Source organism: Octodon degus, unplaced genomic scaffold (assembly GCF_000260255.1).
Source record: "Octodon degus isolate 3935 unplaced genomic scaffold, OctDeg1.0 scaffold00060, whole genome shotgun sequence".
NCBI classification, from domain to species: Eukaryota; Metazoa; Chordata; class Mammalia; order Rodentia; family Octodontidae; genus Octodon; species Octodon degus.
The window spans coordinates 1,730,477-1,746,952 of NW_004524636.1; the positions used below are offsets into that span (position 1 = coordinate 1,730,477).

At 39.7% G+C, this 16,476-nt stretch overlaps 1 protein-coding gene across 1 annotated transcript in view; it reads right to left on the reverse strand.

The window, feature by feature from the left end:
• Window positions 1–16,476, reverse strand: part of CUNH20orf194 (chromosome unknown C20orf194 homolog) — a 152,922-nt gene that overhangs the window by 116,154 nt on the left and 20,292 nt on the right. The window contains exons 2-6 of the mRNA XM_023718572.1: window positions 8,740–8,819; window positions 7,459–7,578; window positions 2,879–3,003; window positions 1,566–1,662; window positions 412–518 (exon numbers count right to left, since the gene is read on the reverse strand). Of these exons, the coding sequence (XP_023574340.1) occupies window positions 412–518; window positions 1,566–1,662; window positions 2,879–3,003; window positions 7,459–7,578; window positions 8,740–8,819 (529 nt within the window). The remainder of the gene's footprint in view (window positions 1–411; window positions 519–1,565; window positions 1,663–2,878; window positions 3,004–7,458; window positions 7,579–8,739; window positions 8,820–16,476) is intronic.

The window sequence follows — 16,476 nt, forward strand, 5'->3', positions numbered from 1 at the left end:
TCACAAGTCCGCATCTTGTACAGCAATTAACCACTAAGAAGAATATATGCAGTGTATTATTTGTTGAAACTGTACTTCCGATTTGATTTAAAACTGTCTCATTGCTATCTGTTTATCAATAAAATTTTGGAAAAAAAAAAAAAAGAAACAGGAGGGGAGGAAAATGAGGAGCACCAAGAAGAGAAAACAGGAGACTGGGGAAATAGCCTAGTGGCTCAGTGCTGGCCTGGCAAGCACAAGGTCAGAGAGAGAGAGGGAGAAATTGTTTTCTACTTTAAGTCTTTTGACTTGCTCTTTGCCCTTGAGAGGTTACTGCCAACTTTTCAGAGTGTTATAATAACGGATACTCACTGGGTTGGCCTTTTACAAAAAACAGCAACAAAAACCAAACATACTGCTTTTCACACATACCTCATATTTCATGGTAAAAAATCCATCTCCTCCAATGCCCTCAAGTGCAAAGGCTTGTACAATTGGCCATTTCTCTACGACAAACATATCAAATATCTGCAAGTGACCTAGAAGAATCAAATACAACAACACTATCAAATACCACTGTTGGATATAACAGTCTAAACCTGATCTAATGTGGTTAGATGGGCATCATTTCTCACCAAGGTCTCATCCAGCAAAATAAATTTCAAAAAGATAAGATATTGAAACTAGAAATAAAATATGAAAGCCAAGAAAAATTCAAGCCATAAACAAGTTAATTGAGTAACTCAGATTTCTCTATAGTGTGTTTTCACATTTTGGTTTCCTAAGTAAGTAATTAAGTAAAAAATAAGTAAATAGCAGTCTGTTACAACTGACTTGCATCATTTACTGAGTATAATTATTAACAGACTCAAGTTGGCTCCTTTCCCTTAAGAAACATAGCCAACCAACTTCCTCAAGGGAAAACTACCAAAGCAAAAATGCTCCTTTCTTGTAATGGTAGCTTCAATGTGCAAGGCTAAACTTGAATTTTTTCCTATGTTCCACACATGATTTTGAACCACACCATCAGTATATTTTTAAATGGCCATCCAAATTACTAGTTTTATTACCAAGTTAAAATGGCACAAGCCTGTAATCCCAGCTTTTGGGAGGTTGAGGCAGGAGGATCACCTTGAGTTTGAGGCCAGCCCAGGTTACAAAGTGAGTTCAAGGCCAGCCTGAGTTGCATAGTGAAAGAAACAAACAGTGTCTCAAAAAAAAAGTATCTAAAAAAAGTGTCTCAAACACACACACACACACACACACACACACACACGTTTTATTATCAAGAGGTCCCACATCTATATTCTTACTCTCTACATTAATGATATAGTCTACATGGCAACTGTGTTAAGTCTCATCAATTTTTCTACCACACCATAGGTGGCTTGCTATTTGCTGTGCAAACTCCACAATTATGAATAGCTTATGAAGGAAAGTTCCCAAATGTTACCCTGCTTGATCCTCCGCCTCAGCAAGCATGAATCATGGGGGTTTCCTTGAATGCCTCCAAGAAAAGAAGCAGGGACACTGGAGTCACACATCACCATGCAAGGCTCTGAAATGCCTTGCTGTCACATACTCACCCTGGGAACTGTAAGGAATGCCAATTTTACTACAGTCTCTAACCATATCCACAAAGCTGGAAATTTTAAACTCTTCTGCAGCTTCTTCATCTTCATACTAAAGAGAGAAATTGAAAGTAAAACAGGCTCTGATTGTATATCATATAATATTACATATTTTCTCTGCATGTCACCAGGGTTGTCCTAAACAGCATTTAGAGGTACTGTTTCTAGAGCCAATCTATTCTACTTTTTAAAAACAAATAAACAAACAAAAAACAAAAACAAACAAAGAACACGGCCTCATTAGTTTAGGCTGCCCCTGAACTCACTATGGAGCCCAGGCTGGCCTCAAACTTGTGGTAATCCTCCTGCTTCAAGCTTCTTGAGTGATGGGATTACAAGTATGTACCACCACACCCGGCTATTATATTTACTTGTTAGAAATACTCGTTACTAAGCAAATAACCACTAGGAAGAGAGTATGCAATGTGTTAATTATTGAAACTGTCCTACCAATTTGATTTGAAACTGTCTCATTGCTATTTGTTTCTCAATAGAATTATGGGGGGGGGGAAGAAATACTTGTTACTCCTTTCTCTCAGATCATACAAAAAAATCAACTCAAAATGGATCAGGAAACCTAAACACAGGAGATCGAACTTGACTCCTCAAATCTCCCAAATTCTCAACATGGAAAGAAAAGTTTTTTAATAATACTGGATCGTAACTTCCACGAAATCCTAAATCTTAAATTCCAGTTTGATTTCCAGCTAAACTCTTCGAAGGGACCCAAAGGGAAATAGAAACAGATACTAAGAAACCCAAAGACAGGAATGTCACAAAGCTTAAAAAATTCTCCAAGCGCAGGCCCTGGCATCAATCCTGGGGAGACTGGGCTCAGGCTCAGGGCAGGAAGATAGGTTCACAAACCTACTAAATTTCAATCTGAACTCCCCACCCCCAGTCTCCCTGAGGCAAATACTTTATCTGAAAGGTAGCTTCCATACTGAAATGTATAACCTCTTACAAGAACTACTTTTACATAAGTAACCACACTCTGAAATTTGATTTCTTTTTTTAAAATTTTATTTATTTATGTGTGTGTGTGTGTGTGTGTGTGTGGCCAGCTCAGCCCACCACGGGGCGGGGCTGGCTGGCACGTGGTGCTGGGGGATCAAACCGCGGTCCCTGTGCTTTGCTAAGCTTGTTCTAAGTAGGTGCTTTAGACCACTGAGCCATCTCACCAGCCCCTGAAATTTGATTTCTTTAAGAGCCTCTTTTTATAAATCAGTTTTTCTTATAGAAACGCTTATTTTTTCTTTTGTCCTCACCTCGTTTTCAGTCATGCAGTAGAAATGCAGATTTCTCCAATGTGCCACATAAGGTAAGAGATAGCGATAGTTGACAGGATTACAGTACAGGTGGACACTATCTGATTTAATCAACATAATTACATCTGTAAGAAAACAAAGTCAAAAGGCAAGATTGTCAAAGGCTTTTTCCTGTAGACATTTCCTGCCCAAGAAATTAGTGAAACTACTGAAGGGTAGGGAGATAGCTCAATGGTAGGGCACTTGCTTACCATGTGCAAGAGACTGGATTTAATTCATCCTTAGCATTGATCTCATGCACATGTCACACACACACACACACACACACACACACACACACCCATCTCCCCAATACTGAAACTACTTCATAATCAAGGTAACAAAACTTTAAACTGAAAATTATTTAATCAAACAATGTGCTTTCTAAAACTTTTTTTAATCAATTATTTATTTGGTACAGGGTCTTGCTACACAGCTTAGACACGTGAATCTGCTGTCTCAGCCTCCCCAGTACTGGGATTACAGGTGTATACCACTATAACTGGTTTTGGTGGCCAGCTAGGCATGGGGCCCGCAAGGCATACAGTACTGGGGATCAAACCAGGTCCCTGGGCTTGCCAGGCAGGCGCTTAGACTACCGAGCTATCTCCCTGGCCCAGGCAAAGTGCTTTCAAGTAACTGCAGAACATTCAAGTGTTGACAGCAAGCATTTCCTAGTCTCCCTGACATGTTTCCACCACCATGACCCTCTGATTATGGTAATACAGGCACAAAACAAACAGGTCAAAAGAACAAGTTTCATCTACTGAAACACAGTGCTTTGCAAAGTCCAGCACAGTAAATCTGTGGTATCAAACACAGCAGTGTACTCATTGTTCAGACACTGTAAATACCAAATAGAAATCCCATGACTGAAAGCCACTAGGGTAGGAAAAGAGAGCATGTACTGTGACCAATGACTTCTTCAGCAGTGTCTAAAAGCTTGGGGCCACTGGCTCATGTGGCTTCAGGCAACTGTGGGCCTGGATACTGCATATCCACTTTGGGAAGGATTGTATATGGCAGTGAACTCTACACAGGAAAGTCCGGGAGGAAGGAAGCAGAAGCAAGTGGAAATAGCTTCTGTAAATAGACCAGCAGCTTGTAGATTCAAGGAACATTCATGGGTCAAGTAAATAATCCAAAGGGTACAAGAAAGCTTAACCAAAGAGACACAGAATGGGATGGGAATAAAATAGCCTGAAAAATGCAAACAAAATGCAAACAAAAAATGAAAGCAGCCATATTAAGAAAAGCAGAGTCTTCATTTCATGGGTCCTCTGACACCACAGCTACCACATCTTTAACAAGATTTAGGTAAAAGTCCCTGGAGAAGGCAGCTCTATGTAAGAAAGATACACAGGGAAAAGGAGCACCTAATATGATAGGTTTAGGGCAATTCCAACCCAGCCAGTATAGTGTATCAGGTGACACTTTATGAAGACACATTATGCATGTGCAAGGGACTACGCCCAGTGAATACTACTATAGCTGAGCACACAGCTGAGTGGCCTCTTGAACTGGCTTATTAAGTGGCTTCAATCCATACCTTGTAGCCCAGGACTCCAGGGAACATGTGGACTGTCTTAGTTACTTTTCTCTCATTGCTGGGACAAAATACCCAACACCAAAAAAAAAAAAAAAAAAAAAAAAAAAGGAGAGTGCCAAGGAGATGGCTCAGTGGAATAAGCACTTCCCTGGCAAGTGCAATGGCCAGAGTTCAATCCTCGGTTCCACAAAAAAAATAAAAAAATACTCAACACCCAAAATTAAGGAAGGAAAGGTTTGTTTAGCACATAGTTAGTGGAGGTTTCAATCCATACTTAGCTGGCTCCAGGGCAGAGTGGCACATGGCAGAGGGCAGCAGTTCGTGGTGGCAGAAAACAGCAAAACAGCAAGAGCAAACAGGAGGAGTAGAGGCAACAATGACAGAGGCAGAGAGCAAGTCTGCCTCCCTTATGTTGCATTCAGGCTCTGCCCCAGGCTGGGTATAGCACTCACACCCATAATCCCAACCTTGGATCATAAATTAATCACAAACTCTAGAACTGCACCCCAATGACTGCATGAGGCTTTTGGGGGACAAATAAACACAAATTGTAATGTGGACTCTTGAGAAAGTGCTACCTCGAAGGGTAGGAAGGGGTATGCCTCTCACCTCTCAGTACTGGGCTTCCTGGCTCAAGGGCCTGTCCTAAATCACTCAGAGAACTACCATTCTTGGGATCTCAATACACTCAATGTCATCATTATAAACACAAGTTTAACAGAGTACACAGTCTGGTAGAAGAAGAAACCACAAGAGACTATAGATAAATATGCAAATGATTTTTAAAGTTTCTTTCAAAAATAAGCCCCTCACATTGCCCTTTTTCCCTCATATAATTACAGATTGAAAAGAAGAAGTATATGTTTGACAGTTTCAGCTTACTAACTACTTGGGTTTAAAGATAAATTTATTAATTTGGAAGAAATGCTCATTTACTAAGTATCTATTATGCCATGTAACAGAATAAAGACAAACATAAAAAAGCACCTATCTAAGAATTTAAATTATTTCCTTATTTTCAGGACTGTGATGTCCTCAGCAATCTTGGCTGTAGGGAAATATATAGCCTGTACAAGCTGCCAAGATTAATTCTTTTTTTTTTCCAAGATTAATTCTTTTCAAACCAGCAGATGATGTATGGCATAAGGAAAGATTTTTAATGAAAATCTGAAAGAAAATCTGAATTTTAAAAAATTTAATGGAGGGCTAGAGAAATAGCTCAGCGGTCTAAGCGCCTGCCTGGCAAGCACACACCCCCAAGCTCGATCCCTGGTACTCTGCCTGGCAAGCACACACACCCAAGCTCGATCCCTGGTACCATATGCTGTGCTAGCCCCAGACCCCTGAGTGCATGTGCAAGCCCCAAAACTGGGTACTGGGGAGGGTGAGACAGGAGGATCACTATTAGTCCAAGCTGTGTAGTAAGACCCTGCACCAAATAAATAAATAAATAAATACTTAAAAAATTTAATGGAAGGAGTAATTTCAGTCGATTTGCTGTACTTCATAATAATAATAAAAAAAACTTTGATCAATTATAAGGATAAATACTAGGGCCAGTGAGATAGCTCAGTGGACTAAGCACCTGCAAGCGCAGGAACTAGGGTTCAATCCCTGGCACACATGCTGTGCTGCCCCTGCCCCTGGGTGTGCTCAGCTGTCCACTGAGACTGGGCGTGGTGGTGCACCTCTATAATCCCAGCATGGGGGAAGCTGAAAATAAGAGGATCACTATGAATCCAAGCTGCATAGTGAGACCCTGTACCACATAAGTTAAAAAAAAAAAAAAAAGCATAAATATTATTAGGACTCTAAATCAGAAGAATTTTCTGATATAGAAAAACTCAGGGTTTTTCAAATTCAATACTACTGACTGTATGGATCAGGTAATTCCTTGTCATTGAGGGCTGTCCTCTGCCTTGTGATGTTCAGCAGCATTCCTGGCTGCTACCCAGTAGATGCCAGTAGAACCCCTACCCTGTTGTGATAATAAAAAGACTTCAGACACTTATCCCAGGGAACAACGCTCACACTGGTCCAGCTAAGAACCACTATACTCAAACAAGATCATTTCTCAACAGATGTCTGCTTTCATGCTCCTTAAGCCACTTCACAAGAGCTGTTTGTCTCCTGTCCAGTTCTATTTGCCTATTTCTGTGTATTCTGACCCATCTGGCAGACAAGTCATGATGCTAAGTCTATGACATCAGAGATAGCTCCTGGAAAACAGCCCACAGCAGCACCAACACAGGCAAAAGTGTCTCAGAGTGGAGAAAAGGGGAATGTAAGCAGAAAGCCTGCATTGTAGTCAGAGGCATCTCTGCTGTGAATTAAAGTCACATAGAAAACAATTCCCAAAGACTGCCAAGACAAAGAGCCTTTGTCCCACAACTCAAGATCCACAGGCAGTCTTCCTGGTAGGCAGCCTGCAGGGCCGTCCTTGCATAACAACTGAAAGTGCTTTCACTGGACACCAACATATAATCTGAACCTCTAGCATATAGAGGTAGTGGGCAATTATGAGGAAAACCACTGTCTTGCCAAGAAGAGACAAAACCAAACACTGATGCATATTTTTTCCCCAAAGCTGATTTACCGGTAAATGTACTAAGGACACTACTTATTGCTGGTCTCTCATCCTGTGGGTGACCTATAGAAGTATATTAACAATCAATAAAAAAAGCATTATTTTTCTCTATTTCAAGGAAAATATTAGCCAGGCACAGGGGCACACACATACTGGAAGGCTTAGCCAGAAGTGTCACAAGTCTGAGTCCAGCATGGTCAACTCAGAGACTTAATGAGATCTTGCCTCTAAGGAAATAAATAAATGGAACTGGGGATATAGCTCAGTGTGAAGGCCTTAGGTTCAATCCATTGGGACTCCAGTCGATTTTAAATCTGATGTTATTCTACAAAATGATCATGACATAAAAATCCGAAGAAATAAACCATCCACTCCTCTATCACATAGTATATTGTATAGGCTTACCATCTAGAACCTCTTCAGAAAATCCTGTTTTCTCAAAATCACTGGTATTCTGATTGTATAAACCAAACAGAAGATAATTTGCCAGCTCTCTGCAGCCTTCATTATATCTGCTATCAATTCCTGTAAGACAAAGGTTCTCATCAGGTGCTTTATACTGTGGTGTACAAATGAGCCCAAATAATTTGTCTCAAAAACCTGATGGTCACTACGAAGACAACAATATGCAATGTATTAATTATTGTAATTGTCCTATTAACCTGTTTGAAATTGTCTCACTATTTCTTTCTCAATAAAATTAAAAAAAGAAAACTTGATGGTCAGAGCTGCATGTGGTGGTACACACTTGTAATGCCAGCACTGAGGCCAGGTAAGAGGATCACAAGTTAAGAAATCAGCCTGGGCTACACAGTGAATTCAAGGCCAGCTTGCACTGCATTGACAAACTGCATAAACAAACAAACAACAACAAAACCAAAACCTGATGGCTAAAGGCAGCAGCACAGACTAATTTTGTGCTAAGAAACTCTGTAAAAGAAACCATCTCAGCCAAGAGTTATCCTTCTTGGAGCCTAAGATCTATAAGGTTGAGAAAAGCAAGCAGCACAGATTATTGAGGCCATTAATTTCTGAAAAGCAATTCTAAAGACTAGATAGAACCAAAAAATAGTCTTAAGTCTTTCTATGGCTTTCTAATGATTTAAAATACTTGCAGTTAGGCTAATAATAGGAACCTGAAACATATTCACCTTTCAAAGAGATTTTTTTTTTTTAAAATCAAAACATGTGGTCAAGTAAAGGCAAATTAAAGTAGTTTGAAAAGAACTCAGTCCTGAAGAGAAGGACAAGTAGATGGAACCATGAACACATATCCTTTGACACATTATCAGGGCAAGGCCCAGCCAACACTGCTCTGGATGCTGTGTTTTCTAATGTTCCTCCCAAAGCTCACATTCTGATGCAGTGAGGATGATGTACTACCTGATCCTGGGTAGAGATACAGCTCGGGGCAAGAAGCATGTGTCAAGTGCAGGAAGTGGCTTTATTATGAGAGACTAAGAGGAAAGAGTGGGGACAGGAGCTTCAGGAATGATACTGGTGCCATATCTCACCTTTCAAAGACTTTCAAAGACATCATTTGAACTCATTAAAGCAGCAACAGCTATCAGGAGGATGAGAATGAAAGTGGGGGAGTATTAACTCTCTGTTTTTCATACAATGACACTACTGACAAGAATGCAAGCTGTCCCAGCCCCTGGGTTCCACCTTAAGAAAACTACTTACCTAAGATGCAAAGGATCCCGTCAGGCCGAGACTTGCTGCTCTGGGTCAAGATACTCTGAACCTGGCGGAGTCGGCTGCAGCTATGAAAAGAACAGAAAACAATTCCCTTACTGAGATCCTACAACAAGGTACAAGGAAGAAGAATGACTTTGTTAGTCCTTGTCTGGTGCTAGTATCAGAACTGTATAAGATGAGTTGGGAAGGATTCCCTTCTCTTCTATTTTCTGGAAAAGACTGCAGAATTGGCCCAAACTGCCTTATTTCTGTAGAGACTGGGTCTCACTATGTAGCCTGGGCTGCCCTCCAGTTTGAGGCAATCCTGTCCCACTCATCTGGCTTGACCTAATGAGTAACATTGGGATAGCCAATGGCTCTCAAGCTCAACAGAGGATGGAACCAAGGGTCCTCTCAGGGTCAATCATTCCACAGAAAAACTCCAAGAACTTCCAATGACATTTTTTGTTTGTTTTATGTCTCTCTGTTCGTCTGTCTCCGTCTGTCTTTCTGTCTGTCTGTCTCTCTGTCTGTCGGTCTGTCTGTCTATCTGTCTCTGTGTTGACTTGACTTGGGGACTGAACCTAGAGTTTTCACATTGAGCTCTTATACCTCCAGCTCTCTTAAATTTTGAGACAGAATTTTGCTAAACTGCCTGGACTGGACTTGAACTTGTGATCCTCCTGTCTTAGCCTCCCAAAGTGCTGGAATTATAGGCATGCACCTTTGCATCTGGCTCAAATTTGTAAAATTTTTTTTTTTTTTTTCAGAATCATGGATTGAACTCAGGCCCTTGCACTTGCCAGGCAAGCACTTATTCTACTGAGTTATCTCCCAGACCCTTGTAATGATTTTTAAATAAGAGGTTCCACACCACCTTGCCCTTACTATGCTTCTCACAAGTCTTATCAAAACAATGGGTCAAAAATAAAAAACTGGCCCAAGGACCTAAACAAAGTTCTTATTCATCCCTACAACTACCCTAGCAGAGTGCCAGCAGAGGATACTTGCTCCCATTTCTGTGCAGAACTATTATTCTTTTGGCCTTAGGGATATCCTCTTGCTCCACACAGTGTGAGGAGTACTTCCAGACTATATAATTTCTAAGAGTCCCATTCTCTCTACACCAGTCCCCTCTCCTTCGCATCAACTTCAAAGAGTTGCCCAATTTCCTGCCCAAGACCATCCTTTGATCCTCCTATCTGGTCTTCCTTTCACTTTCAGGCCAAAGATCCAGGCCTGCTATGTGTTCCCTAATAATCCTCACATTTAATCTTTTCCTTATAGTCAACACAGTCCTAGCCTTGCTACATTATTATTCAGACCTGCCACAAACCAACTATACTAACTGTCTCCTCTAAGACCATGACACTTCATTTCCATCTATTTTTTCTCCTACCTCTTTCTGAATCTGTTCCATTATACTGCTCCACACTCATCCAGATAAGACTATCTCTAGCTAAACAACATTACTTCCCTTCCCTAAGATCTTGGATTTCTTTTTCCCATTAGATTCTTTTTCAATTTCTCATGACTGAACTCATTTGCTCCATGACTTGGAGCCATTATCAACGTGATCCATCAAGACTTTGAAAATGTTCCAGAAGATACCAAAACTACACCAAAGAATTTAAAGAAACCTACCTAAAAACAAAATATTCACTATGAATATAAGTATAAATCCCTTAAAATATATTATCAAATGGATTTAAGCATACAGAAAGAATTATAGACCATGATCTAGTGGTGGTTATCCCAGGAATACCCAAATTCAATTTATTATTCATTTATCAATCAATGTAATCTATCACCACACAACCATAAAACTCATGCAGAAAAATCACCAAACGAAATTCAATACCTAATCACAACTGAAACACTCAGAAAATTAAAATTTGCTTTCTTCTATCTTATTTTTTAAAAATCAAAAAGCATCTAAGCATAAGGTGGAATTATAGATAATAGTGGAAAACACTGCTTTTCTTCTAAGATGAAGAAAGATGTTTTCTCATCACCCTTATTATTTAACATAATATCAGAAGTACTGGCCTAAAAGAGAAGGAAATGAGACATACAGACTGGAAAGGAAAAAATAAACCTTTTCCTATTTATGGATATGGCCTGCTTGATAGTCTATGTGGGAATATCAAGGAATCTAAAAGAAAATTGTAGGACTGAAAACATAACTTAGTAGTAGCTCACTTGCCTAGTATGTGTGAAGTGTTGGGTTTAATCTCCATTAAATTAAAAGCTATGTACAGGAAACCACAATTAAAAAATAACATCATTTATAATCTGCCTAGTCAGGTATGGCATTGCAGGGAACCCCTATAAACCCAGCACTCAGGAGACCAAGGAAAGAGGACTGCCATGAGTTCAAGGTTAGCCTGAACTACAAAGGGAGACCCTGTCTCAAAAAATGAAAACAACAACAACAACAAAAAAAATCAACCCAACTCTTCAAATATAAAATACACATTAGGTATAAATCTAATAAAACATGCATGCACTGCACATGCTAAAAATTATAAAACATCAGCAAAAGAAATTAAAGATTGAGAGACATAACTATTTATGGAACAGAAGACCCCGCATAGTACATATATCAATGCTCTAATTGATCCCCAATCTTAACATAATTTATATCAAAATTTGAGTTTTGTAGATGTAGAGAAGATTATTCTAAAATTTATATGGAAGGCAAAGGAACTAAAATACTTTAAAAAAAAATCATGCCATCTAAGAGAAAGTAATGAATAATGAATCACACTGGCTGAAAGACACATAGATCAATGGAGCAGAACTGATCAGCCAGGGGTGTTCCAGGACTGCAAGTGGTAAGCATGAGTTACTTATATAGAAATGTAGCCAGAAATAGACCCACACAAGTAAACCCAAATAATTTTTAACAGAAATGTAAAAGCAATTCAGTGGAGGAAGGATAATATTTTCAATTGTGGTGCTAGTCAAAAGCATAAACCCCAGCCTTATATAAAAATTAACTCAAAATAGATCATAAACTTAAACCTAAAAATGAAAAACTGTAAGACTTTTAGAAGAATATAGGAGAAAGTATTCGGGACATTTGGTGAAAAGTTCAGACTTGACACCAAAAAGTATGATCTATTTTTAAAAACTAGATCTATATTAAAAAAAACAGGTGGTACTGGCAATTGAACCAAGAGAGAACTGGTCTACATCTTCACTTGTTTCATTTTATTCAGAGACAAGATCTCATTAAATTGTCCACTCTGACTTTAAACTTGCACTCCACAGGCCTCAGCCTCACAAGAACAGCTGACATTACAGGCATGTGCCACTAGGCCCACCAAGTTCAACAAAATTTTACACTTTTGCTTTATAAAAGACTTTATTTTTTTTATTAATATATGTTTGTGATACATAATGAATACATTAATCATGGGGAGCTGGTACATGTACATACCACATTTTTATTTTCCCTTCCTTCCTTTCTCTATCCCTAGATTCCCTTTCCATCTGCAAAAAACCTACCTCCTGCTTCCTCTAATTTAGCTTTAATTTTGTTCTTTATGTATATATTTTGGGTTTCTCATATAAAAGAAGCCATAAACCAGACATGGTAGCACACACCTATAAATACCAGTACTCAGGATGCTGAGGCAAGAGGACTGCCTCAAATGTGAGGGCAACCTGGGCTACACTGCTGAAGAGTTCAAGCCCAGGGCCAGAGAGATAGCTCAGTGGTCTAAGCACCTGCCTGGCAAGTGCAAGGACCTGAGTTCAATCCCTGCCACCACATGCCATGCCGGTCCCACCCCAGGCGTGCCCCGGTGGCCACCAAGACCAAGCATGGTCGTAGACCTGTAATCCCAGAAGTGAGGAGGCTGAAAATAGGAGGATCACTATGAGTCCAAGCTGTGTAGCAAGACCCTGTACCAAATATGTAAAAATTTAAGGAAAGACTTTATAAGGAACAAAGAAAAACTATTTTGACATTAGATTTGACAATGGTTTTTTTTTATATTACTCAAAAGGACAGGACAAAAAACAAAAATTAACAAATTAACAAAATCTAAAGCTTCTATTCAGTAAAGAACATAAAACAGTGAAAAGGCAACAAGTAGAATGGGAAAAAGTATTCACAAGCAAGTATCTGATAAGGGGTAATTACCTAGAATATATAACGAATTCCTGTAACTAAGTAACAATAAAACTCTGGCTCAAAAAATGGGCTAAGGTAGGCCGGGGTATAGCTCAGTTGGTAGAGCACTTGTCTACCATATTCAAGGCCCTAGGTTTGACCCCCACAGAACTGCAAACAAACAAGATCAGACAAAGGATTTGAACGGATTATTTCTCCAAAGAAAGGCAAATAAATGAGATGTTCATGATTACTAATCAACAGGGAAAAGCAAAGCAAATCCACAACAAAATATCATCTTATACCATTCAGATGTGCTACTATTAAAACAAAATAAGCAGAAAATAGCAGTATCAGTGACTGGGAGACACTGGAACTCTTAAGCACTGTTGGTGACAATGTACAGCCACTATGGAAAACAGCAATGGTGGCTCAAAAATTAACTAAAGAATCACCACATGATGTAGCAATTCCCTTTCTGCATATAAGCCTGAAAAATTTAAAAGCAAGGGCTCAAAGTGCTATTTGTGAACCCCAGTTCATAGTAGTGCTATTCACTATAGCAAAGGGATGAAATCCACATTGACAGCTAACAAATGTAGAACAGTAACAAAGTAGAACATATCCCAACAGAATATTACTCTCCCTAAAAAGGCAATTCTGACACATGCAACAATGTGGATAAACCTTGAGCTAATATACTAAGCAAAATAAGCCAGCCACAGAAGGGCACATTCTGTGTGCACTGCATCTAGAATAGTGGACATCAGAACCATAGCTGTAAAGGGCCGGGGGTGAAGGGGTAGGGAGTTACTGCTTAATAAGCATAGAATTTCTGTTTTACAAGATGAGCTATGTGAATAAATGGTGGTGTGCATGTGTGTTGTGTCTTAGATAGGGTCTGGCTATGTACTTGTGGCTGACCTTGAACTCAACAATCCTCCTGCCTCAGCCTCCCAAGTGCTGGGATTATAGGAATATGCCACCATACATGGTAAAAGTCAGTGTTACACGAAACAAAATGAGTGGAAAAGGGAGACTTCCATTTTATTTGTTTAAAATGTGAGACAGCTGGCAAAAATGAATATAGACTGGACATTTGATGCTATTGGGGAATCTGCTATAATTTTCCTAGGTGAAATGTTCACATAAAAATTGGGAACGGGCTGGGGAGATAGCTCAGTAAAATAAGTGCTTGCCTGGCAAGCACAAGGGCCTGAGTTCAATCCCCAGTTCCACACCAAAAAAAAAAAAGGGGGGGGGCTAGGAAGAAAGAGTCATATGGAGAAACTTTAGGTTGTAGAAGCAGCACAACAGAAACAGTAAGATAACCAAGAAATTTAAGAAAATTTATTTCCATGGAAAATGAGCACCTGCCCCTCTCTCTCTCTCTCTCTCTTTTTTTTTTTTTTCATGTTTAATAGGTCGTGTCCTCATTTTCTGCAGTAGAAAGATTTCATCCAGTTGGTCCTTTGGGCATTTCCCAATCCATCTAGACAGTGTGCTTACTGACTGCCAACTTTCCCAAGACCTCTTTGGTTTTTCACACCACAAGCACCCAGTGACAAAAGCATGAATAGGTCATGTGACCAGGAAACAAACAGCTCCCCACTACTGCTGCAGAAAGTAAAGGCAATACTGGAAACAGTTTTTTTCCCCCAAGTACAATATTTCCGGCAAATAAAATACAGACACATAAATTGTAGAAAGACCAGTCTCTTTCCAGGGTAATTAATACACGATCTTTATCAGTGTTTCTTCTTGTCAAATGAACAAAATTACATTCTGCCTTTTTCCTTTATATATTTTCTTGCTTCCTAAATTTAATATAGAATATAGCCTATTATTTGTCATTGAACCATGGAAAATGTCACTTACTGAATTATTTACCTCTTAAGTAAAAAATATTCTTAAAAACCCTGAAAAACATATAAAGAAAACAGCAATCATTCATATTTTCAGTGCTCATAGTTAAGTACTATTAGCACCTTGGCATATTTGCATAAATCTACATTGGTGATTTCTGGAGCTACATATTCAAAATATTAACTTATTGTCCTTTTTTGAGGAAAAAAAGGAATATCACCCATGAAACTACAGTCTTTTTGGCTTCCCATGCCTAAGGTGACAACTATGATAACTTGTTTATCCAGCAAGTCTTTTTTAAAACAGAAATTATCAAACAATACACCAAATCTCCACAACAATGGCATATCTCCAGTCTACTAAAAGCATGATTGGGATCCAGTCCTAGCCCAGGCCCAGTGAGTGTGTGGGAGACCTTCTGGCTACCCTGTGCTGACAGGACCTGCCGGTCCAAGCCCAGGCGCAGCAGGAGTGAGACCCTCTTCCACCCCCTTGGGACCCCTCTCCCACCACTCCACAGCACCCCACCCCACCCTGCCTGCCCAGTAAGAATTTCTGCCGCGTCCTGGGGACCCCCAGATCCAGTCCTAGCGCAGGCCCAGTGAGTGTGTGGGAGAGCTTCCTCTCTCCCTACTCCACCTTGTCCCTTCCAGACTCAGCTCAGGCCTGGCATACAGGTCTGGGGTGAAACCCTGCAACTGCAATCCCTGCAGAGAGAGTAGGGGACAGAACCACCCAGCTAATCCAGGAGCAGAACATCTTGCCAGAGGGGCACAACAGGTTCACTCCCAAGGGTGGCAGCAGGAAGGAGCTGAGCACAGCAGCCAGACCCAAGCCAGGCACAGCTGGATAAAACCAAACTTTGTAGCTCTGCATGTGAACTTCAGTAGGTGCTAAGGTTATAACTGCACCAAAGCTCTACAACAAAGGTCAGAAGGCAGTGCTACACAAAATGACGAGAAAGAGGAAAATGCAATCTCAGACCCCAAGCCCACCTATAACAAGTGCAGAGGACACTAACACAGAACAAATTGGGAATCACACAGCTGAAATCAATGAATCAATGGCTTCTGAAATAAAGAAACAACTGCAGAAAGGTATAGAGGAACTCAGATAGGAAATGTAAAAAGAAATCCCTGAATTAATAACATCTGCAGTAAAGAATCAAATGCAGAAACATATGGAGGAAAATCAATGCCCATCCAGAACAAGTGCAGAAGACACTAGCTTAGCTCAAATGTACGAATTAATAGCGTCGATAGTAAATAAGCAACAGCAGAAAGTTATAGAGGAACTCAGAGCAGAATTTTATAAAATAAAAAAAGAATTCTTGGAACTCATAGCATCTGAAGTAAAGAATCAACTACAGAAACATAGGGAGGAAACCCAATCTGAAAAAAACAATGCAGTAAAAGAATTAGTAACTGCTTCTAAAGAAGACATTGATAAAAAAATAGAGATTAGAAAAATGATGGATTCCTTGAATGAGCAATACAGGAAAGAAAAAGATCACATGAAACAGAGTCAAAGAGATATAGAGGAACTTAAAACCTCAATCACAAGCTTGCAAAACTGTTTAAGTGAAAGTGAAGACAGAGTTTCAGTTCTTGAAGACACTGCTGCAGCTAGTGAAGAGGTAAGAAAGGATCTTTTAAAAACAACTAGGATGCAGGAAAAAATAATCCATCACCTGCAAGACGATGCAAACATGAACAATATTAACTAACAGGCATCAATGAGAAAGAAGGAGTCAA